General features: G+C 24.6%; 5 protein-coding genes across 6 annotated transcripts; 2 read left to right on the top strand and 3 right to left on the bottom strand.

The window, feature by feature from the left end:
* Positions 1 to 132: 132 nt before the first annotated feature.
* LOC128965804 (aldo-keto reductase family 1 member B1-like) lies at positions 133 to 1546 on the top strand. Its single transcript, XM_054312578.1, is given in 3 exon segments — positions 133 to 866; positions 869 to 1071; positions 1130 to 1546. Coding segments are annotated over 3 exon segments (963 nt in total). The 5' UTR covers positions 133 to 523.
* Positions 1547 to 1862: 316 nt separating this feature from the next.
* On the bottom strand, positions 1863 to 5431 carry LOC128965839 (uncharacterized). The gene is made up of 3 exons (XM_054312617.1): positions 5056 to 5431; positions 2211 to 2384; positions 1863 to 1915 (listed from the first exon to the last, which is right to left on the bottom strand). The coding sequence occupies exons 1-3, from the start codon at positions 5429 to 5431 to the stop codon at positions 1863 to 1865; spliced, it is 603 nt and encodes a 200-aa protein (XP_054168592.1).
* Positions 5432 to 6762: 1331 nt separating this feature from the next.
* LOC128965802 (uncharacterized) lies at positions 6763 to 8312 on the bottom strand. The gene is made up of 3 exons (XM_054312575.1): positions 8128 to 8312; positions 7557 to 8057; positions 6763 to 7409 (listed from the first exon to the last, which is right to left on the bottom strand). The coding sequence occupies exons 1-3, from the start codon at positions 8293 to 8295 to the stop codon at positions 7047 to 7049; spliced, it is 1032 nt and encodes a 343-aa protein (XP_054168550.1). The 5' UTR covers positions 8296 to 8312; the 3' UTR covers positions 6763 to 7046.
* Positions 8313 to 8607: 295 nt separating this feature from the next.
* On the bottom strand, positions 8608 to 10540 carry LOC128965798 (cysteine protease ATG4A-like). Its single transcript, XM_054312568.1, has 5 exons — positions 10214 to 10540; positions 10049 to 10156; positions 9596 to 9950; positions 9451 to 9530; positions 8608 to 9335 (listed from the first exon to the last, which is right to left on the bottom strand). Exons 1-5 carry the CDS (start codon positions 10422 to 10424, stop codon positions 8725 to 8727), a joined length of 1365 nt encoding a protein of 454 aa, XP_054168543.1. The 5' UTR covers positions 10425 to 10540; the 3' UTR covers positions 8608 to 8724.
* A 323-nt stretch (positions 10541 to 10863) lies between these two features.
* Positions 10864 to 12903, top strand: LOC128965803 (deoxyribose-phosphate aldolase-like). Of its 2 annotated transcripts, XM_054312577.1 has the most exons (3): positions 10864 to 10907; positions 11813 to 12491; positions 12546 to 12903. In XM_054312577.1, the coding sequence occupies exons 2-3, from the start codon at positions 11853 to 11855 to the stop codon at positions 12885 to 12887; spliced, it is 981 nt and encodes a 326-aa protein (XP_054168552.1). In that variant the 5' UTR covers positions 10864 to 10907; positions 11813 to 11852; the 3' UTR covers positions 12888 to 12903. The 2 variants fall into 2 exon arrangements, with proteins under 2 accessions (XP_054168552.1, XP_054168551.1); XM_054312576.1 differs by lacking the exon at positions 10864 to 10907 and having other exon boundaries at positions 11673 to 12491.
* The last annotated feature ends 11264 nt before the right edge of the window (positions 12904 to 24167 follow it).

Here is a 24167-nt window from a genome sequence, read left to right as displayed (position 1 = left end):
CAAAGATAATATAAAGATAAAGCATTACATCCGACATACTGTCCATTATTTGTACATAAATTAATCAAAAGTATTATAAAACTTTTAGTACTCTGTATATCATATAATCTGAAGACTTTACAACAAGAAGTGGTCATATTATGTGTTACTTGTATTGAGAGTGAAGTTAATTCAAAATTAAGAGCCAAAACAGTTAATGAAAGCCATTTGATAGGACTGTCAACCAATCATTTAAAGAGAAAGTCAATTGAATTTATGTTATGAATGGTTCACTTGATTGGTATAACCATTGATTAGATAACGTGTCTCTTCATTATCAACACTTGTCATACATAGTGTTAATTGACTACTCTTTTAAAAAGTACAGATGTGTTGAGTACATCATCAAAAAGTACTGAAGAACTGCTATTAGCAATCCTTTGCAGAGCACTTCCCATCAATATATGATATACTAATTAGTCTAAAGACTATAAATATAAAGTTTTTTCCCAATTATTTACAACTGATTCGTAACTTTAAGACAATGACATCAACAACTTTAAAGTTGAATAACGGACGCGATTTGCCGTTAGTAGGTTTGGGCACTTGGAAGTCACCCGAAGGACAAGTATATGAAGCGGTCAAAGATGCCATCGAAGCCGGTTATCGACACATAGACTGTGCCTTTGGTTACGGTAACGAAGCAGAGGTCGGCCGTGCACTCAATGAGTCGATAACTTCGGGAAAAGTTAAGAGAGAAGAACTTTTTATTACAAGTAAACTCTGGAATACTTACCACAAGAGAGAGCGCGTCGAACTGTGTTTGGATCAGTCACTTAAGGCACTCGGTTTACAATACCTGGACCTATATCTCATGCATTGGCCAATTGGTATCAAGAAGGCGACGACAAGTTTCCGAAGAACGCTGCCGGAGAAGTCTTAGTCAGTGATATTGATTTTGTTGAGACGTATCGCGGATTAGAAGATATGTTGAATAAAGGRAAAGTTAAATCAATTGGTTTATCAAACTTTAATTCACAACAAATTGATAGACTTCTTAAAGAAACCACTGTTAAGCCTGTAGTCAATCAAGTGAGCCATTTATAGACAATAATATCTATTTATTAATTAAATAATTTGRTATAATTAGGTTGAATGTCATCCATATCTCAATCAAAAACGATTAATCAATTTTTGTCGTCAACGAGATATTGTTGTTACGGCTTACAGTCCATTAGGTTCRCCGGACAGACCGTGGGCTAAGCCGGACGATCCGTCCATTCTTGAAGACCCGAAGATCAAAGAAATGGCCAAAAAATATAATAAAAGTAGTGCTCAGATATTAATCCGGTTTCAAGTGGAAAGAGATGTTGCAGTCATTCCTAAAAGTGTGACAAAAGAGCGCATCATTTCAAACATAGATGTCTTTGACTTTAAATTGTCTGCCGAAGACTTGGCTATTATTGAGAGTTTTGATCGCAAAGAAGAGGGACGTATAATACATATCCGATGGAATGGCCCGAATGTGGCCAACCATTTGTATTATCCATTTAATATTGAATTTTAAATTATTAAATGATTATTAAATGATACTTTATTTTGTCAATTATTTTGTAAAATTTGATTAAACATTGTTTAATAAAGTACACTATTAATTAATTAATTAATTTTATTTTTATTTAAATATATTTTAATTTGGTATTGAAAAATAGTATTCTATTATTATAGTTGATTTCATTTTAAAATTTCTAATATTTAATAACTAAATACAGTATAATATAATTTTTGTTAATGCTTTGTATGTTTTATAYGAGAAATGGGAATAATTTAAATTGCATTTCAGTTGAATGTGATATTTGATTCAAATTAATTACATATTTTCTTTAGCATAGACTCATTGAATAAATATCTCTTTTGTCACCATATCTTAGAGAATCTGAAAAATATTTTTTAGAAAAAAGAGAAAATTATTTTTTTTAGAAAATACTTATAGGAAAAGTTTGTTATAATTAAGTTAAACCTTATCTCAAGTTTTTCTGAAACATTGATAAATGTTTTATTTTTCGAAACTACATGTAATATGTATTACATAAACACTAAACAGAGGTCTGTTTTATTACTGTTTGATCAATTTATATGAATAAGTTTTATACCCAAAATTAATCATTAAATTTATACAATCGGTGTTATAAAAGAGATAATATTAATGTTTATCAAACAAAAAGTAATACTTTTAATGAATACGATTCCCCACATTATACTCCAAACCCATCCAAACACTAGAATAGCTGTAATTGTCTGTAGAAGTGCTGAACACAAACATATGAGGAATGCTTTAAACCAATGACTTTCTCCATATTCTGTATTACAACCAAATAGTATTGATAATGAAGCCAATAATGTACCTAAAAGTATCAATTTATTATATTTATTATTAATTTTGTTAATATCTATAATAATTAATTTGTTTTCTAATAATAATAGCTTATTATTATTATTAAATACTGATAAAAAAAATTTAATTAACAAATAGACAAATGAAAAGTGATTTAATAAGTTTCATTAACACTAAAATTCAAAAAGTCATATAATTTTATTTTTAATTTTGTTATGACCTTATATTATACTATTATTGTATTATTTTAATATTTGTGATATAAATATATTTTTGAATGATAATCAATATATTTAAATGAGTCATTCATAATGAAAACACAATCTTTAATGAGTTATATATTATTACTGTTTAGTGGCTAAAAGTTTGTCCCAATTTAGCAATTGTTACTCTAGTCAGGTATATATATATACGTATAATATTGTCTGTTATTTTCATTGTCACCAAACGTGCCGCCAAAGTAAATGACTTTTTCATTGTATATCTCATTAATTTGCGTGCATTTCACTAAATGCTATTAAAACTATAGTCATAATTACTATTGTAATATAATGTACAGTACTGTTCATTGAAATATATTATATATACAATTAAGGTTTCATAGGATTACTTCCATTTAAATAATTTACTAAATTCCATATTTTTATATTCCCTGAGAAAATCCGGGAATTAACTTTAACATAATGACTTACAGTATATTGTTAGTTATTAAACATTTTTATAACAAATATTTAACCACATATGGCATATAAATTTATTTTTAATTAGATCTGCATTTTATATCAATAAATTTAATATTAAAATATTTTTAAAATAACTTGATTTAATTTTGATTTAAGTCTTAAATTCAATTAATTTAGTTTCTTAAAAAAAATAAGAATAAATTATTTGTTGTTTGATTGGATTGATTGAAAAAATTGGATGAAATTCATTGCGGAATTCCCTCCTTTGGCAATGTTTTCTAAACTCTAAATACAATATATATATATATATATTAAAATCATAAATTTAATACCAAACGTTTAATATCATATAATAGCAACAAAAACATATCAAAATCATACAGCAATTCAATATTAATCGTTTCAATTGCATTTAGCACAGGTATATTGTATATGGTATATGTCAAGGTTAGGGTTCATAACTAATCAAAACTTTTTTTTTGCTTAGTTTATATATTTATTATTTATGATAATATGATTACAATCAATAGATTTGCCTAATGTAATGAACTATTAATAAATCAACAATATTAATTAAATTAATAAAACATATTTACAATATTTCATATACGGTAACAATAGAGTACTTAATAAAGTATATAATATGAGAAACTTAATAATATTTTTAATTAAAAAATAGTAAATCAAGGTACAACATTATATTTATATTGTTTAGTATAAATATATAAATATAGTATCAAATTGTATGAATTATTTATAAATTTAATWTTCATAGAAACTATCATTTAATTTGAATTACAAACAATTTAATTTTTTATTCACTATTTTTTATCTTAAATTATTGAATTATTAAAAATTGTGATTAAAAATGTTAAATTAGTATACAATTATTATCATTAATAAAAAATATTTATTTTTAAATAGCAACATATAACAAATCAGCTTTTAAGTTAGCATTGAATTAAAATATTGTAAATAGTATTGATTTATTTGTATTAAATATAAAGCTAATGTGAAATAAGTTATTTATCTAATAATTGTTATTAAATGCTTTAATGCTATACGTTTTGATTACAAGAAAAATAAAAAAATTGATTTTTGCTTTTGATATCTTAATAAAATGTTTAGGAAATGCATTTTACTTAAACATATAATATTACATTATTTTAATATTTATAATAAAGTCTTTATTATCAAAATCCTAAATAAAGTATAACACAAAATTCAATATTTTGTGTAATATAAATACTAAAATAGATTTGTTAAACGTAGTTATTATTTATATATTAAGTCAATTTTTTGCAATGTTATGTTTTAAAAAATGTATACAGTATACAAAAGTATAATTAAATTCAGTAGTAAATGTTGTTATTTGTTATTATTGTATTAATATTTCCAATTGATTTCACTAAATCGAAAAGTTAATTAATGATCTTAAAGTTTTAAAGTTTCAATAACTTATAATACAGTAGTTACTGTATAACATTTGAAATCAGCTATAATAATTATTATTTAAATAATATTATATAAAGTAAGTACAGTACATTCAAATTGTATATTCAAATAACAATGATATTGTTATAAACGAATATTTTTGCTTAATTAAAAAGTCATACTTTATATAAACTTATTTTAATGATAATAGGAAACTATGGAAAGTTTATTATAATACATTATTATACTAAAAAATAAAGTATGATATTTAAACTATTTAAAATTATTGTTGTATAAAATATAAATAATAAAGACAACAATTGTTATAAATTATAAAAAATTAGTACTGATTTATTTTTAATTTATTTATATTATAATAAATAAAACCAATAATTTTATTATAAATTACTTTATACCGTATTATACATTATATTATGTATAATAATTAATTGATTTAATCACTATAATTCTAGACTTTTCAAACAAGAGTTTTTTTTAAATAAATATTAAATTTTATTATTATATAATTATGTTTTATATAAATTATTAAAAATTAAAAAATACCTGAACCGGGAAGTATAAGATTAAGGAATGTTAGGAAAATGGCAACAAATAAAGGCATTGTAGGCACAGCTCTTCTGAAGCATCCGTGACCACTAATATAGAAGTTGTCGGTTACGAGACATTGAGGTGAAACAGTTGGTGTATAAGGAATGGGTGTACTATAAAAACTACAACTTTTCGGTACTCCATTTGGACAGCCGTTTAGTCCATTGGAAACCAATTGCCGATTTGGACAATAATATGGATTTCTAACACCTTTTAATATTGTCGACGGCTTACAGTTGTTATTATTACAACACGTGACCGTACAGTAGTATTGTTGGGCTATTATGGGAACTGTTGGTGATGTAGCCGCGTCTTTGGTTACTTTGATCATTGATTTTTTGATAATTTTGTATTTTTAAATTTTTTGCTGAATATTCAAATTATTTTAAAGTAAAATACATTTTTATTTTAATAAATATTAATACTATTATTTGTTTATGTAATTCGGAGAAATTCATATAACTTTAATTAAATTAGAATTTAAAAAATAAATGTTTAAAAGTAGAAAAGGCACAAAACTTTAAAAACTAAAATATGATTTTGAAGACACTTTTTATTTGTTTACTTTGTCTGATATGTTATTTTATGAACAATTTACATGTATTTACAGATAAAGTGATGTGTATTTAATGTTTGAATTTAATAAAATATAGTTAAACTTATGCATAAAATTACAAATAAATTGTGTGATGTGATTGTATGCATAACTAAAATGACATTTTATGAACTAATGCTCAGTACTATTGGTTCTTATGACAGAATATTCTGATAAAGTATTAGCGTTTGCTTTATAGACAAACAGTCCGACCAATCGCTACAACTCTCTAATGACAAATACAACTGAAAATATACAATAAATATATAATTTTTTATAACTTTATTTTCAAAAATAAGTTTAATAAACATTTTCTTAAATATATTATATCATAATGTATACTAATAAACATTTATTTATATTTTTTGTTAAATTCATTATAATTAATAATATCTTCTTAAAAATATTGTTATATATATTGAACCGGTATAATGTTTTCAATACAGAATTGTATATTCATATTGTCAATGTGTTTGTGTAAAAATATCAATATAGAAAAATAAAAGTAGAAGTATATATTAATCAYGGATAAAATTTTTAATTATTTATAAAACTATTACTCAAAAATAAAACTGATCACTCAATAAAATTATTTGTACTGTGATTATCATATTTTTCATATTTTTTTTGTGTCATAATATTTATATACTGGTATAAACGTTATATATAAATTATAGTTAAACGTTTCTCACATACTRTAATATGTAAATGTTAAAAAATATACRTTATAAACATTATAWAACATTTACAGCACATTATATAAAAAATATACTGSTATATTGTATATAACGTATTGTCTTTTAGTGAAATGTATTTAATGTACAGAATGTATAAAATTAATACCTGTATTATATCATAACTTATAGTATTTATCTACTATTACAAATATAATATAAATATTATAATTAATAAAATGAATAAAAAATATTGTATAATAATATTAATAAAACAATAATTAATTAATGAATAATATATATTAATTATATTAATAGTGCTAAAAATGAAATATAAGAGTTGTAATTAATAATATTGTAATACAAAAGTAAAATAATAAAAATATTTTAAGTTTTTCGTCTATCACTAGCTTTGCGTTTGTGAAGGTATTCGTTGCGATCAAAGGCTAAACCAGGAGTTGTTGTCTTAATGAAGACATCTTCCAAACTGACAGCAGGTGTGAGTCCTAAGTAAGCATTTGTGTCGATGATGTCGTCWACATCTTTAAATTCTTTCTCGAGTTCTGTTTCGTCGTCCAACTCATCCGATTCGTGTCCGTAATCGTCTCCAGAATTTTGTTGTATTGATATTATTTCTGTCGGCTGTTCTGTTATTTTTGAAATATCCGGAAATACATTCACCCAATGAAGGTCAGAGTAATGGAGATCAGCTTTGGGATCATACAGGCATACAGTGTAAACCCCACCTTGGTTTCCTCCACATTCTGGATCTGAGCGCATCCAACTATATTGGTTGGCCTCCAAACCATTTGGAGAAAATGTCTTATTGTGCCATTGGATGTCTCACGGAAGTCCCAATCATAATTGTTAATCTCCTGATACCACTTACCAATTGATAATTTACAATTAATGGCTTTTATGCTATTGTTTGTTGCTTTAGTCCAATGAATATTTTCACCCCAACGCCAGTTCTTATGTCTAAAAAATCGAAATCCTTTTCGAGCCATTTCTAGAGCTCGCTTTTGTGCCAATTCAAGCATCTGTAGTAATATATTGTTTAAAACATTAATTGTTAATCAAATATTCTCTCTCTCTCTCTCTCTCTCTCTMTCTCTCTCTCTCWCTCTCTCTTAATTTCATTCACTTTAAGAAAACACAAACAAATAATATATAAATAAAGTGATCACTTGGTCATTGATAGTGAGTGGTGGGACTGAATGCAATTGTCTGATACGGTTGTGTTCATTAAGACATTGTTGACTCCAGAGACCATTTGTCAGTTCCCGATATTTAAAACTTCTTTTGCTAAGAATTTGATCGCATTTCTCTTCTGATATGATATTTTGTGARACGTTTTGTGGAAAAGGCTTTAAATTATAATAATTGCAAACAACGTATAGATGACTAGYTTTGGACACCACTGAAGCACATCCAAGTCTTTGCGTTGAATTCCATACAATCTGAGCGAAATGTCGCGAATGATATCCAACTTTAGTGTCGTCTCTCCAATTGTAAAGTCTTCTCTCATTGAACCACTTCTCTACAATGGCTTTGCAGTCAACAGATGTCGAGTTCTGGTATTGCATAACATAACTATTTTCACCAAATGCCACGTTTTGGACTCGACTATGATTTTGACCCTCATTTGTCGATAAATAAACTGCCCGTCGATTGGCTAACAATTTTAGCTAATTCAATGAAAATGAGACATTAATTGAATATATAATAAAAATTAATATAAAAAATAATTTATAATACTTTAGGACTAAATTTGAGAGAAGTAGCGCAATGTTTGTCTCTGTACTTATTATGAGTGAGAAGACAGTCCAGTTGGAAGTCATCGGTGGTTACGTCTCGAGACTCACTATTTACCTCTAATACATATTTTGTCACAAATAATACAAAAATTTGAAATTGAAATATCATTGCTATTTTTAAAAAATTATGTCCCATTCATTAGACAATAAATAATTATATGATATTTTTGATGATAGAAAAGATAAAGAGAAATATGAGAACAATTAAAATTGAAATTAAATATTTCATGAAATTGTATTAATAAATACTATCGTTTCTATTATGATAAGTRTTAATTTAATGTTATATTATTTTAATTAAATTTAATATGTTTTAAAAATATAATATATCTTATTATTGTATTAAACAGAAATAAAATAATATTAAAATTAATATAAATAAAAATAATTTAATTTCAGATGATTTTATAGTTTAAAACAATTAAAAATAATGATTTTTTTAATAAATAAAYAAAAAATATACAATTTTTCAGTAATTTATAAAATATTTATTTAATTTCATAACAAAATTGGTCTTAAAATCTTATATTTTTAACATTTAACCCAATAATTCAAACTCGTCGTCATCAGAGTCACCATTTGTCTCGAGTTCAGTAAACGGTTCGGAATTAATTGAGCTGAAGGTTGGCTGCGATGAGATAACTGAATCACACTGTTCTTCATATTGAGGCCAATGATAAGGTCTTTCTTTAATCAAATCAAATAACGATTGTTTTTCACCTAATCTTAACACTTGTAGTGCTAAATGACACCAACTATCAAAMTCTTGTTCTGAGTCACAATAAAAACACAAAGATATTGACGGATCCAGAAGACTAATGTCCATACGGGAGGCCTTAAGGCAGTGATAACTGGAGTCATCGGAGTCGGACTGCTCTAAGTCAACAAAATGCTGTGTATTGTGTGGATCTAAATATACCAAATCATTGGCAACACAACCGATAAAATATAAGGCATGATTAGGTCGACCACCTATTATTCCCAGAGACTGCTTCATTGCAAACGTTGTTTTAAGTGATTTAAAATAAATTGGATTTATTTCAGATAAACCCAAACGTAACGGAATAAATAAAACTAATGGTTTCCATGAATTTTTTGAATTGTTTTCACCGTTTTCTTGACTATTATCTGATTTTTTACATAAATTTTCTGTCAAAAAATAATTATTAATTAATTTATTATTATTATTAAACAAATTTAATTAAATTAATGTTATATTTATTATTGTTATATATTCTATATATACAAATGTAGAACTACTGACTGATTTCATCGATGACAACCATATTATCCATCGCGACGTGAATTACTATTTCATTGCATTTATCAAATGCAGACAATTTTCTAATAATAAATAAATAATATTTTAACAGAAAATATATAAAATTTAAAGACATTTAAAAACTTACTTTAAGACCTGAGCAATAGTGTTGGGTCCAAACCAGGTGCCAATTGGCTTACCCTCTGAAGCACCCATTTGTGCGATTTGATGGATTGAATAAATACATGTCTTCTTGTCTTCAAACAGCTTAAGTACTTCACGATATTGTAAATCCGATTCTAGTGTGTCATTGTGTGTCCACCGCCAGTCMCGAGTCAAATGCCTGACACAGAGTGCCTGTGCTAATGCCATCTGACCACACCTTAACATACAACCCCATCCACTGTCACTGGTATGACCATTAGGTCCACCAATTGGTGCAAAATTTTTTCTATACGTAATCCAAATGCGAGACTTAATATCACTTCTTAATTCGTCGAGTTCTGTATTTTTAAAAAATATGTTATAATATCAACAAAAATTCAAATKAATTAATAWTATATAATAATATAATTGCAATCAAATAATGGTTAACTCATACCATGAAGTGAACTGTATTTAATACCCAACAGCCAAACGGGATCTTCAGTGGGCGGGAAGTCATCGTTCACTTCGGAGGCTTCACTATCATAGGACCAGAAGTCCGCAACTAATGATATTAAATCATTAATGAAAATAATAGTAAAAATCAATGATTAAGACATACAGTAGTTGTTTGGCGTTGAACTCATGGCCATTGAATACAAATCCATCGGTGATATCAACCAATTCAACCAAATTATCAATGATATGATCGTCACTAATACGAGTAGATATACGGCTGTCTGGATGTCCACCAGAGAGTCAATGATGTTATCAAACTGATGGTCAATGATATCACTGAACCAACTGGTGATGTCTGCAATCAATGAAGTCATCCATCGATCGCAACATTATATCAATGAAACAAACATTTTGTAAGTATTTTCACTCAATGTTTACGTTATGTTATGTTATTGTCTGACAAATCACTTGACATTTATACGTCTATTACGACAACAAAGGGAACCAAAACATCAAAAATATTTTTATATATATTTTATTAGATTTACAATAAAGGGATTCAAACGTTATTTATTAAAATAATTATAAACATTGCGTTTACATTAAAATACGTAGTTTTGAGTAAAAGTGTTAATCGCGATCCCAGTTATACAGGATCTGCTGTTACCTGTCGTCTATGTRTTGCAATAAAAATTGTTAAAATATAATATTAGTACATAAAATATAATTTGATTATTAATGCATAAATTAATTATATTATATTTAAAATAAAGTTTASAATTATAAACATTTAATTTTAATTATTTTAAATTTAATTAACCGGACGGGCATTAACTGGGAATCGGATTGATATTCAAGTAAAGTATTATTTTATCAAATAATAATTATTTGTTTGCAATATTATTCACAAGTTGTCACTGAATCACAACCAGGGTTTTAAAAATGGCAGGCATAAACAATAGATGCCAATTTTGCCAAATGCCTGCCCTGCCTCTGCCATGCCCTGGGCATCTATTTTCAGGTGGTGACACCTATTATTTTAATTTTATATTATTAATTAATTTATAAAACATTGTTTTTATAATATATTTGTTTGTATTTTTGTTTTGTATACCTTTAATTAAAAGGTAATATCATTGGAAATATAAATAAATTATTTAATTAACAAATAAATTACATTATTTTATAAATACAGTTGCTTTTTAGCAATTTAAATTGGCAGGCAAATAAAATAAATGTTTTATGACAATATTGCCAGGGCAGGCATTTATATTCTTAAAACCCTGATCACAACACATATTAATATCAATAAAATAGCTTTTTGTTATAATAATGTAAATACAATAATATGATTGATATAATTATTTATTTATTATATTTATTGTTTAATATTTCAATTGTTTAAAWAACAAATATATTATAACTTATAAGTGATAACTAAATAAGTAATTTACAGTTAGAAATATAATTAAATTAAAAATAAATACATTTAGTAGTGATTAATAACAAACTTAGAAAAAGTTTTTAAAAGTTTAACTGTAAATTAAATTGAGTCTAATATATATATATATATWTATCTGTATTTTATTGATATTTTATTAGTCTATAACAGTATTGAAATCAATAATCAATTAGTGATAACAAGTACTGTAAAAAACTTACAGATAGTTTGTAACATTGAATCTCATAGTCATAGATGTTATACAGTATATCAAACAAACAATCAATTAATTGATTCATTAAAAACTGTTTTATACTTAAGTTATAATTGAAAACCAGTTTCACTCCGAAAGACACAGAAAATGGCCACAAAAGTGATGACATTTGACACACAACTTGTGGACAATGTTTATATCAATACATATAATGTCAAAGAGATGTCCGAAGCTATCAAACAACGATACCATCGATTAGACACTCAAACCATTATCAATGAGTTAGTATTTGCCATCAAAAGTATTGATTTGACGACACTTTCAGGCGATGACACGGAAGCCAATGTCGAGAGACTTTGTTATCGGGCATTGAATCCATTAAGAAGACATTTGAAGGAAAAAATCACAGCAAATACTYCAATCTCTGAACCGTTGACCACTGCGGCTGTCTGTGTGTATCCATCGAGAGCTTCTGATTGTGTCAACGCATTCAATATATTAGCTGATGATAATAATAGTCTAAGAGTTGCCATCGCTTGTGTGGCCACTGGATTCCCTTCGGGACAATATTCTGTTAATACAAGACTCGATGAAATAGATTTTGCTGTGAGAAGTGGCGCTCAAGAGATTGATGTAGTGGTGGACAGAGCTTTGGCATTGACTGGCAATTGGAGTCAAATGTATGACGAGTTGACACAAATGAGAAGTTTATGCGATAAAAGTGGCGCTCATTTAAAGGTGATTATTAGTGCCGGAGAGTTAGCATCACTTGATAACATCTATAAGGTTTGTATGAATCAAATTAATGTATTTAAAGGTTAGTCAGTATTATCATTGTAGGCCAGTATGACCGCTATGTTAGCCGGCGCTCACTTTATAAAGACATCGACAGGAAAGGAGACAATCAACGCAACGCTACCCATAGGTGTGGTTATGACCCGAGCTATTGCCGATTTCTATCATTTGACTGGAGTTCGGGTTGGATTTAAAGTGGCCGGAGGGCTAAAGACAGCACAAGATGCCATTGATTGGATCGGATTAATTAAATCACAATTAGGAGACCATTGGTTGAATCGAGACTTGTTTCGCATCGGCGCCTCTTCTTTATTGAATGACATCGAAAAACAATTATTTAAATTCATTTACAATAGACAACCAAATAATTATGAAATTTCACTTTAAATTATTTTTTGTTATACAGTATACTATTGTTGTATTTTAATAGACTTTTTACTGCAACTTATAATTAGAAATACGTTTCCAACCTTTTTTGAATATTTATAGATTGGAAAATAACATAATATTAATAATATATCTTAATTAAGTTTAATCCAATTAACATAATTTGATTATTATAAAATTATAGATGTAATTATCGAATGTTAATTTAAATTTATCATTTTCTCTATTTTCAAATATGAAATTTTTATTGAAAAAACTAAATTATTAGAAAACTATGAGAATGAAAATAGATTTTATATATTATAAATATATATATATATTGGTATATATTATTTTAAAGAGAGATTTAAATTTGATATTTTGTAAAATGATTAAATAGTATTGTATTAATATATACAGTATTTGGAACTGCCATCACATTTGTACATATGATGTACCGGTAAAAGTGCTATTGTTTCGCAAACACGAAATACCAATGAATTGTTAGACTATTAGGACTTACTGTAAGTTATAAACACTAAAAACATTCACTTTTTAAAAGACCATCAGTTAATTCATGTAAATATTTTAAAGTACTATAAAAATAGTATAATTATATAACAATTATTACCATATGTTAGCAAAATAAACATTAAAGACAACAAAATGTTTTATCAAAAATCAATATTTTATAGTAAAAGTATAATTGCCACAATTGAATTACGGTACTCAATGGTTTAATTTAAGATTAATACATGTTAAATATAGTATAATAAAAATAAATTGTGGCAAATAAATAATTGTCAAATTAAAAAATATATAATTAGTAATTATTAATAAGTTATTAATATATAAGTTAGTTTCAAAGTACAGTATATACTATATAACGATAATATAAGTAAAAATGCTGTCAAACTCAAAATCTCCAAAAATCTAAAGCTTCAAACTTATAAAATTTATAAATTATAATATAAATACATAAAACACATTTAACTCAAATCATATGACATAAAATCAAAATTAATTATTTATTAAAGTAATATTAGACTAAATAAAAAATAAATTATAAAACAATGCAAACATTTAAATTAAAATAAAATATAAGATATATAATAATCAGGGTTTTAAGAAAATAAATGCCTGCCCTGGCAATGCCCAAATAAATGCCATAAATGCCTGGCATTTTTGGAATCTATTTTATTTGCCTGCCAATTTAAATTGCTAAAAAGCAACTGTATTTATAAAATAATAATGTAATTTAGTGTTTTAACGTGTTAATTAAATTTACAATTAATTTACTTATTTCCAATTATATTACCTTTTAATTAAAGGTATACAAAACAAAAATACAAGCAAATATATTATAAAAACAATGTTTTATAAATTAATTAATAATATAAAATTAAAATAATAGGTGTCACCACCTGAAAATAGATGCCCAGGGCATGGCAGAGGCAGAGCAGGCATTTGGCAAAATTGGCATCTATTGTTTATGCCTGCCATTTTTAAAACCCTGATAATAATACAATGTAGATGGGTTAATTAAAATTTGAAGTCAAATAAGTTTATATATTTTGATTTTGGATCATTTGATAATATTGGGTCAAATGTGTTTGTGTTTGGGTATTATGTGTTTGGGTATTATGTGTTTGGGTATTATGTGTTTGAAGATTTGTAATCTAAAAATATATGAATTAGTGAAATAAAGACAATAAAAATCCATATCTAATGTACTGGTCGTCAGTACTTAGCATTCAAAACGATTGACTCATTTATGATAGGATTTGATGTCATGACGTGAAAGCAGATCACGTCTTGAGAAGTGAGACAATGGATGTAATGCCTATCAATGCCTTTCATCTCATTATTTAAAGAGACTATATATCGGAAACACGTGCTGTCATTGCACTTACATTTGCGATGTGTAGTCAATAGTAATACACATTTAGACTACTATTGACTACCATTGAGACTAACCATTGATATAATTTTGCTGAATGTCTATTAACTATGAAAACAAATGAAGCAAAAGTGCAGTGCTTTTCACTTTTTGCTCGTTATCTCTAACTTTGACTTCAATAACGATCATTAAGTTTGTCTACAAATGACTTAATTGATAAGCAAATCAATAAAATTTATTTTACAATAGTTTTACAGTTTTTAATACTAATAAACTATATTATAATAAAAATGATTAATAATATTGTTGTAATTTTATATTTTGATTTGAATTATTATTAATATATAGTATTTGATTTAATTTATTATTATTAATTACAGTATAATATATAATATAGAATTTAGGGTTATTTTGATATATCTATGAAATCAATTTCATTAAAAGTATATAATTATTAATTTATTAGATAAACTTATGTTATAAAATATTGTCAATTGCATGAATTTTAATTAAATCTTAACTAACTATAAATATTTAATTTTTGTTTCAATTTATTAGATTTTTAAACAAAATATTTTAACAATTATTACAAATTAATAGAAGTTTGATTTTAATTATAAGTTTAATTATAAAAACAAAACTAGTTTATAAAAAAAACTTAATATCGATTTTTGATTTTAAAACATTGTAATGACAAGAGAGAGAGAGAGAGAGAGAGAGAGAGAGAGAGAGAGAGAGAGAGAGAGAGAGAAGAATGTAATGAATTATATGAAAAGTTTAGTAATATATAARAGAGACAGACTTTGTGTCTATTTAGTTAAACTATAGTTACGGCAGTTTTAATTAAATTATATGAAAAATATTTTTCATTTAAAGCAGAGACACATTGAACTAATTGGTGAGTAGTTTTAGATGAGGACTTCCACTATATATCATTAAAAAGATTGGACTTAATTGGATTAAAACTAAATTTTTATTTTGTTTGTCAAAAAATAAAAAGATTTAAGAATTTAATTTGATTTAGGAATTAGTGATACAATTGAATAAAAAACATTTTTGAAATTTGTTTAACAATTTGATATACACTTGATATTATAAATTAAATTTATTTGATAAATTATAATTTAATTCAATTTAATTTCTAAAAATTCGATTTAATACTAAAAGAAATGTTTATTGTTGTATATTTTATTAATAAATAAGAGAAAATTTGTTAAATAGGCTTTTAATTTAATGAAAACTTAACCTTTAACAAAACAGTTGCTCTATTGTATTATATATTGTATTATACAGTACTATACAATAATATAAAAAATATCAAACATTTTCTATTAATAGATAAGAAAAGTGTGAATAACACTACTACTTAAATGATGGCCTGAAATAAGTATCACATTGTTTGCCATTAAGTCAAACGTATAATCAATTGAAAATAAATTCAATTCACACCATAAAAGTCTATTCAATAGTTAAGTTCATAGAAAATATATATTAAGTTTGTCTATATATTGAGTTTCTCTATTAAATAGTGTTTTTCAGATATTTTCTCATCTTTTTAATGGTGTTTAAATCAAAGCACGTATTATATTATCCTTAATATCGATGGGTATTAGACGTCTATTATATGGATATCAAGTAAACTTATATTTGATGAATTGTGACAATAATGCCACATATTATTGATAATGATTGGCATTTTTGTGTGGACACCAATGACCTCAAAATTACCACAAATTTTCAATTATCAATATAATACACACAAAATTTCTAGCTAATTAAAATATATTTTATATAAGTTTTATAAATAATTTATAAATCATAGTCGACAAAGTTAAATTTATTATCATTAATTTTTAATTAAATTTGATGGGTTGACAAATGCTTTAACAAACTACTAAAAATGATAAATTTATCAAACATTATGAAACAAAATTTAATATATTAATGTTTTGTTTAATCATATACATCAAACAGTTTCTCAACAAAATTGCATTTTTTACACAAAAATACAATTTAGACAATTATCTAATTGTAATTGAAAAAACACAATCCACTTATTATGTAAAAATAAAATAATTATAAATGAATTTAGGAGAGAGAAAGAAAGAARAGAGAGAGAGAGAGARAGAGAGAGAGAGAGAGAGAGAGAGAGAGAGAGAGAGAGAGAGAGAGAGAGAGAGTAAAACTTATGTAGACTTTCCCATTGAAGAGAMGGAAAGCAATACATTATTAGTGTTATAAAGTATTGTAATTCCCAATCCTTTTATAGCACTTTATGTATAATATTCTTCAAAAATTTGATTTTCTTTTGCTTTCAATTTCTATTTTGTTGTTCACAAATAATTTGAGATTTTTTTACATTTACTATACAATATTTTGCATAAATTTCTTTTATTTTTAAAAATTTACTTAAAATTCTGAATTGATTTCAATAAAATGTTTTACAATTTTTTCAATTTTTTATTATAGGAAAAAATTGTAAATAACATCTCAAAAGAAAGCAATTGTAGTTTAATACAATATATGGTTATTATTAATGCAAAATGTTTCCAAATGACTATATATATAAAAATGTATTTTTACTTAAATTGATTGCTATTTTGTCTATACTAATGCTGTACATCTAAACATTTGTGTTCAATAAAATTCATGTAAATATATACAGTATAACTCTTTAGGTTTCAATCAAGAATATAGTTTTATTTAAATTCTCTCTCTCTCTCTCTCTCTCTCACACACACACACACACACACACTCATAAATAAGTGAGTGAGTGGGAGAGAGAGAGAGAGAGAGAGAGAGAGAGAGAGAGAGAGAGAGAGAGAAAGAGAGAAAGAGAGAAAGAGAGAGARAGAGAGAAAAATAGCACATAAACACACTTTATTTATTGTGTGTGTTTATGTGATTATTTTATACATTATTATACGCATAATAGTATTGTTTGTAACAAATTTAAGTGTAACAATAACAACAAATATACTAAAAAATTCTAGAAATAGTAGTATTGGTTCTGACTATTGTAATATTGTTTGAGTAAAATAAAAAACAATTACAAGACATTTGCCAAAACCAGTGGTGTATTGCAGAGGTTTTAGTCGTTAAACATTAGAGACTTTGAAATCGATAGTTATATAACTATACTAWTAGTGAAGCCATAGTTGAGTCACAATTGTGTGGATAGTATCAGACATAGACTTTCCGTTTATTTGTATTAACTACTGATAAAATACTGGTCAATAGCATTGCATTTTACTATATGTATAAAATGAGATTTTAATCTAATTTATAAACAATTTTGCAATTTAATGCAATATATTACATTGCTATCTGTTTTTAACATTTAAACAATTAATTCAATTATATATTGTGCTAATGTATTCACATTTACTTTATGCACAATACAGTACAATATAATAGAATATATATAAGAATATAAATTAGTATCTTTCTATTATATGATAATTTTATGAATTTATTTTTACAAAATTATCAATACTTTTATTTGTTAATAATATTATATTATATATAGGGTTAAGTAAGGGGGTAGGGGTAAGGCCAAAATACCCCCTATGATTGAGATTTTGGGATTTTACCCCCAAACTTTTTGATCAAATTGGAAAAATTGTCGATTAATAATGAGGAGAAATGACCCCCTTAAATTTCGGCGCCGAAATTTAAGGGGGGTCATTTCTCCTCGTTATTAATCGACAATTTTTCCAATGAAAGTTTGTTTTGAAAGTTTATGAAAATTTTAATTTTAATTGATACTATTTTAGTAAATGTTATTATGTTTTTAAAATTTATATAAATCTAATTATAAATTTGTTGTGTGCGGTTTGGTTTAACTTATGGATCAGTTGTCTAGCGTGGGTCGGTATGAGACCAACAACCGATAGTTTCCCTCAATTCCCACAACGGTATCAATTGATCGGTCAAAGACTAATCAACTGATATTGAGGATCACTTGAGAGGCACTTTATGTGTCAAAGTGATATACAGATCTGCAGAAGTGGTGACCAGAGTGTAGGCCAGGGATCGATCCGTAGTACTATTGATAACGTCTATTACTATTGGAAGGCCAGCGAAATGGTAGACTTGAAGTGTGATCGATCAGCCAATGCTTGCGTTGAAGGAATGGTAGATGTGGTGATCGATCCGGTGATGTGTAGTTAAGACAATAATTAGACACACTTTCAGATATAATACTTTATTATAATAACACAATTCAAATGATAATTAAAACTATGGTTTAATGGTATGGATAGTGGGACTATCAGAGCACATGGATGTGTGTGTAATGGAGTAATGGTATGAATGGCACTGAAGGCCGGTATGTACTGACTGGGCAGTATGGGTAGCAGTGACTGTGACTGAAGTAGAAGTGCAAGAGAGAGAGTATACTATGAATACAGCAGTATTTATACTGTATTTGAGAACAAGTATGTATGTGTAGGAAAAGTGGAGCTATTGGTTGGCTGTATGTATGTGAGGTCAGTGATCGATCAACTGGTGCCATGAAGACGGCCATTGAGCGATCACTTCTAAGAACAGGTAGGCATTGATCGATCAAATCGATCAACAATTCAAGAAAAGGATTAAAAGCATATAAATAGGTTTACAATAAAAATCAAAATAAGTTAAAAACAAAAAGATTAAAATATTATAATTAAATTAAATATAAAATGGATTTCCTCAACAAATTAAAAATAAGTAAAATAGTTAAAATCACGTTAAAACTTATCTAAAAATAACATTATTTTATTTAAAATATTCAACTAAAAAATTAAAAATTACCTATTAGTCAAAAGACAGTAATCATATTACAATTTAAATAGAAGTTTAAGATAAATAAAGTTAGTAAAACAATAAATACTTATAATATAAAATTTTATTAATAATTTTTAAAATTTTAATTGAATAATTAAAAAATATTTTCAATTTTATAATTATTATAACTAAAACTTTAACAAAAATTAAGTTAACTTATTCTATAGTAAGTTAAATCAAGTTTGTTGTTAACTATTGACTAGTGTTTGACGAAAACGAGAAATTTTTAGAAAGTTTACAAAAGAAATTTATGTCTTTGGGATGACCATGTTAATTTTGTTCTATCAATATTTGTCATCTTGTAACAATACAATATAATTACAAGTAATAATTAAATATTATTACTAGTATTTTAATTAATAATTAAAGTAAAATCTTAATTTATTTAATACATTAAACTAATATATAATTAAATAATGACCAAAATTTTACAAAAATCTGTAATTATATTTAGATAATTATAATAATTTTATATATAGGGATCCTATTTATATAGTAGTGTAGTGTATAGTAAAGATATTGTATACATACTGGATATACAGTATGTATTGTGTTATATTTCATTAATGTAAAATTCATATAGTATTACAATAGCTATAGATCCCATAGTATACTAATAAAGTAAAATTCATGAATAATTTAATAGAAATTTTCTTATATATTATTTCTATTTGCTATTTCTACTATTGACTAAAAATATTGAAATTTGCTAAACATTTGCTAAAATATGAACAATTAATATTTTTTATTCATATAATAAAATCACAATTTAATAAATAAATAATTTTTTATTTATAAAATACAATAATATTGTTTATTTAATATAATATAAATTATATAAAAAATTATTTAAAAATTTAATAATTATTATAATAGTACTAATGTTTATGATGGTCAATACATGATTATAATATTAGTTAATACTGTATAATAAAGTTTACATTAAAATATTAGTATTTKCAATTAATATTTATTTTTATTTTTGTCACCCATTATAATAATAGACTATTTAAWATTATGAAATGAAAATTGAATTATTTAAAAAATAMTTTAATCGCAATTTTGACAATATTTCCAAAGAAATGTATTACTATTTAAGTCAAAATTTCAAAATTCGTAAAAAGTGTGACAAACAAACACAGACATAGTTTATAAAAACAAACTTTTTATAAATTTGTTGAATATATGATATAAATACAATATTTTTTAATACAAGACTTAAATATAACAAATAATGATAAAAATAATTACATTTACTGGTGGAATAAAAAAATTGTTTTCTTATTTTCTAAAAAATTATAGAAAAACATTATTTTAATACAATTTTATTGTTTACGCTATGAATTTAAGTTTGTATAAAATAAAAATATAAAATAGTTTATACAATGTTCAAAATTCTAGTGAAAATATAAAATTTTATAACTTTATAAATTGAGTAATTATCTTAATTTTTTTATTATTATAGTTTAAAATGTGTAATAATGTCATAAAATAAAGTCTGTGTTAATAATTAATAGATTTTGAAAATAGCAAAGTCTTAAACATGAAACTAGACTTCAGGCATATTCTAATAAAATGTAATAATTTTTTACATATTTTTTTATTTCAAAAAATGACTTAATTTGGTTGACTAATGCATAAAATATGTAAACCTGCCGTTCCCTCAAACATATAGTCTCTTTAAATGTCAGTTTAGATAAAAGTATTAGAGAAATACTGCACTTACTTATAGTTTGTTGATATTAATCTTTAAAATATTATTTCAACACAAATAATACCTAAATATGATATATGAAGTGAATGAGACAAAAATGTATGTCTTTTTGCTGTTTAAGATATATGATGTGTCGACACATCTTTAATTAAATATGAAAAATACATTTTATATATTATTTTAGATTTTATCAAATCATATGACGCTATATTAGATTCATTATTCAATAAATTTGTTAATGTTACTAATTTTTAAATACAGTTATATTTGCTAAACTTTTTTGATTTACATAAATTACAAATCTATCGATACATTAATAATAAGATTAACTATTTTAAAAATAAATATGTAATGAAGCAGTAACTTAATTAATTAATTTGTATCTAATTTGTTATCAATTTATATATTTTCCAAATAATTATGTTGTTTCCAAATGTTATTTATTTATTAATGCTTTCAGTTTCATAAAAAATTAAACAAATAAAGTGAAAACACTGATCCATTTCTTATAGATAATTCATTTGATATAAATGTATTGATATAAAGTTGACATAACTTTAGTTAATGAGAAATTAGTTTTGTTAAAATACAGGATTTTACGTGATTTTAAATATTTTATTTTTTAGTTATTTCTTCAACACATAAAAAAATTACATTAGAATTGAGTGAAATAATGGGACAAAAATGGATATAAAATCTATGAGCATATATTAAACTTTGTGAATCCGTTAAAAAATATTGTTAACTTAACTAAATCAAATACTTTAAYMTTAAATACATTGTAATAATTTTACTATAATRGTAAMCTTTCACTTAACAATTATTATATAATGTTAAAGTATAGATCTGTATTTATTAAGTTAACTATATTTTTGAATGTTTTAATAAAGTTTAAATTAAAATTTGTTTAACTCGTCGCAGTGACAAATTAAAGCATAATTTTAAATTTAATAATATAGTGTTTGATAAAAATAAATACTATTTAATGATATATCAAATAATTAATATACTGTAATTTCATAATTATTTTTACTACAATAGATAACAAAATTATTTACTTATTTACAGTAGAGTTTAAATATTGAACTATTGATAAATAACATAAATTATTTTTAGCAAACCATTTTTTATCTTATATTATATATTTTATTGTTAAAGTAAATTATTGATTATTTATAATATATTAAATAATAATTTTAAAAATAATTTTGCTTAGTATTTATTGATAAAACATTAAATTCGAGATAAATATAAAATTTATAATTTATAATATTGATGTCTATTAACATAATCGATATTAAATAGATTATTTTTTATAATTTCTAAATTACCTATATATTTAATGGAATATATAAGTTAGGTCATTGTTAAGTAAATGTTATGCTATAATATTTCACAATTTTACAAAATGTTTTTATGTATCTTTTAATAAAATTCTATACTTTTGTTATTATTAAACTTAAACTTATTAAAAAATATTTATTTTATATTATAATATAATTCATTTATTATTAGATTCTATTTAATATTTATTATATTTAAAAATACTGTATATACTGGTACAGTATTAATATCTTTAAGTTAATAAGTATTTAGTCTAAAATAAATAAAAAATTTTATATGAAATGATATCACTAAAAATTAAATTGTGCTTTTGGTTCACAATTTAATACTATATGTCACTTGAACTATTGATTGTTTTAATTTTACTGATTTAAAATAATACATATATTATATAATAAATTATAATAACTTATATACCATTGGTTTTAAATTGGTTATAAACACTATTGAATACTATAATATGATTGTACTTTTATAAAACTAACCATAAATTAATATAAATTAGAAATTAGTTATTATAGAAAGATATTTGCTTTTATAAAATTTATATAATAATTCAATTGTAGTAAACTAATGAGTTAATTATAATTATACTGTATTTTTATATTTATTAAAAGCATTAAATAGTTATAAAAATGACAATCATTTAATTTTAAAAACTTAATTTCATAAAATTATTTTTAAGATGTCTTAAAAAGTTTGAATTTATATACTGTAGATAACATATAACATTTTTTTTGATATCACAAAATCGTTTAGACATAAAATTTTGATGAGTATATAATGAAAGTCGATGTTTTGCTTTAGTTTGGTTTGCTATGTGTGCGTGAGTGTGATGTAGTGTATGCACTCAAATCCCTGTCCAATCAATGGTATAACATGTGAAGCATCCAAAGCATTGATAAAGTTTTATCACTAAAAGTCAACAAACAAATGCTCTCTCTCTCTCTCTCTCTCTCTCTCTCTCTCTCTCTCTCTCTCTCTCTCTCTCTCTCTCTCTCTCTCTCTCTCTCTCTCTCTCTATTTTTTTCTCATATTTTGATACATTTAGTGAATGAAATTTTTTGAACACTTCTATTATTATTATTATTATTACATAGACTTTTATAATATAAATAATATAAACATTATTATTATTATAGAATACTGTAATAATACTGTAGACGCTATATAGTATATACCGATACTGTATAACTGTTATCAWAATAACTTATAATCAAAAAAATAAAGCAATTTATTATTATAGCGAATATGACATAAAATAAATACACGTAAAGAGTTTTGTATTGAGATGTCATTGGCGTGCAAATGATGGATGAATTATGTGTTTAAAAAAGATTATGACCTGATTTTTAGGTATATTTTATCAACACTAGTGTCGTCACTATTAAAACCTATTGTTAGTCAATGGAAAGGGATGTGTCTGTAAACCAAAATATTTGAACGAAGCGTTTGTTGTATATTATGACAAACCTTAGCCATTGTTCTCCTCTCAAACTTACTGTTTATAAGTTAT

The sequence above is a fragment of the Oppia nitens genome, unplaced genomic scaffold (assembly GCF_028296485.1).
Source record: "Oppia nitens isolate AA-2021 unplaced genomic scaffold, nextdenovo-longstitch-racon4-pilon3 scaffold18_pilon_pilon_pilon, whole genome shotgun sequence".
Taxonomy (NCBI): Eukaryota; Metazoa; Arthropoda; class Arachnida; order Sarcoptiformes; family Oppiidae; genus Oppia; species Oppia nitens.
Note: the sequence above shows the minus strand (reverse complement) of the source record. Positions and strands in the feature narration are given on the sequence as shown.

Excerpts from the sequence above, each read along its gene's own strand:
- LOC128965839 (XM_054312617.1), bottom strand. The coding sequence starts at position 5,431 with ATGATCAAAGTAACCAAAGACGCGGCTACATCACCAACAGTTCCCATA. Across the intron at positions 2,385-5,055 it reads TCTTATACTTCCCGGTTCAG|GTACATTATTGGCTTCATTA; the intron begins GTATTTTTTAAT and ends TGATACTTTTAG. Across the intron at positions 1,916-2,210 it reads GGGAATCGTATTCATTAAAA|ATTCTCTAAGATATGGTGAC; the intron begins GTATTACTTTTT and ends AATATTTTTCAG.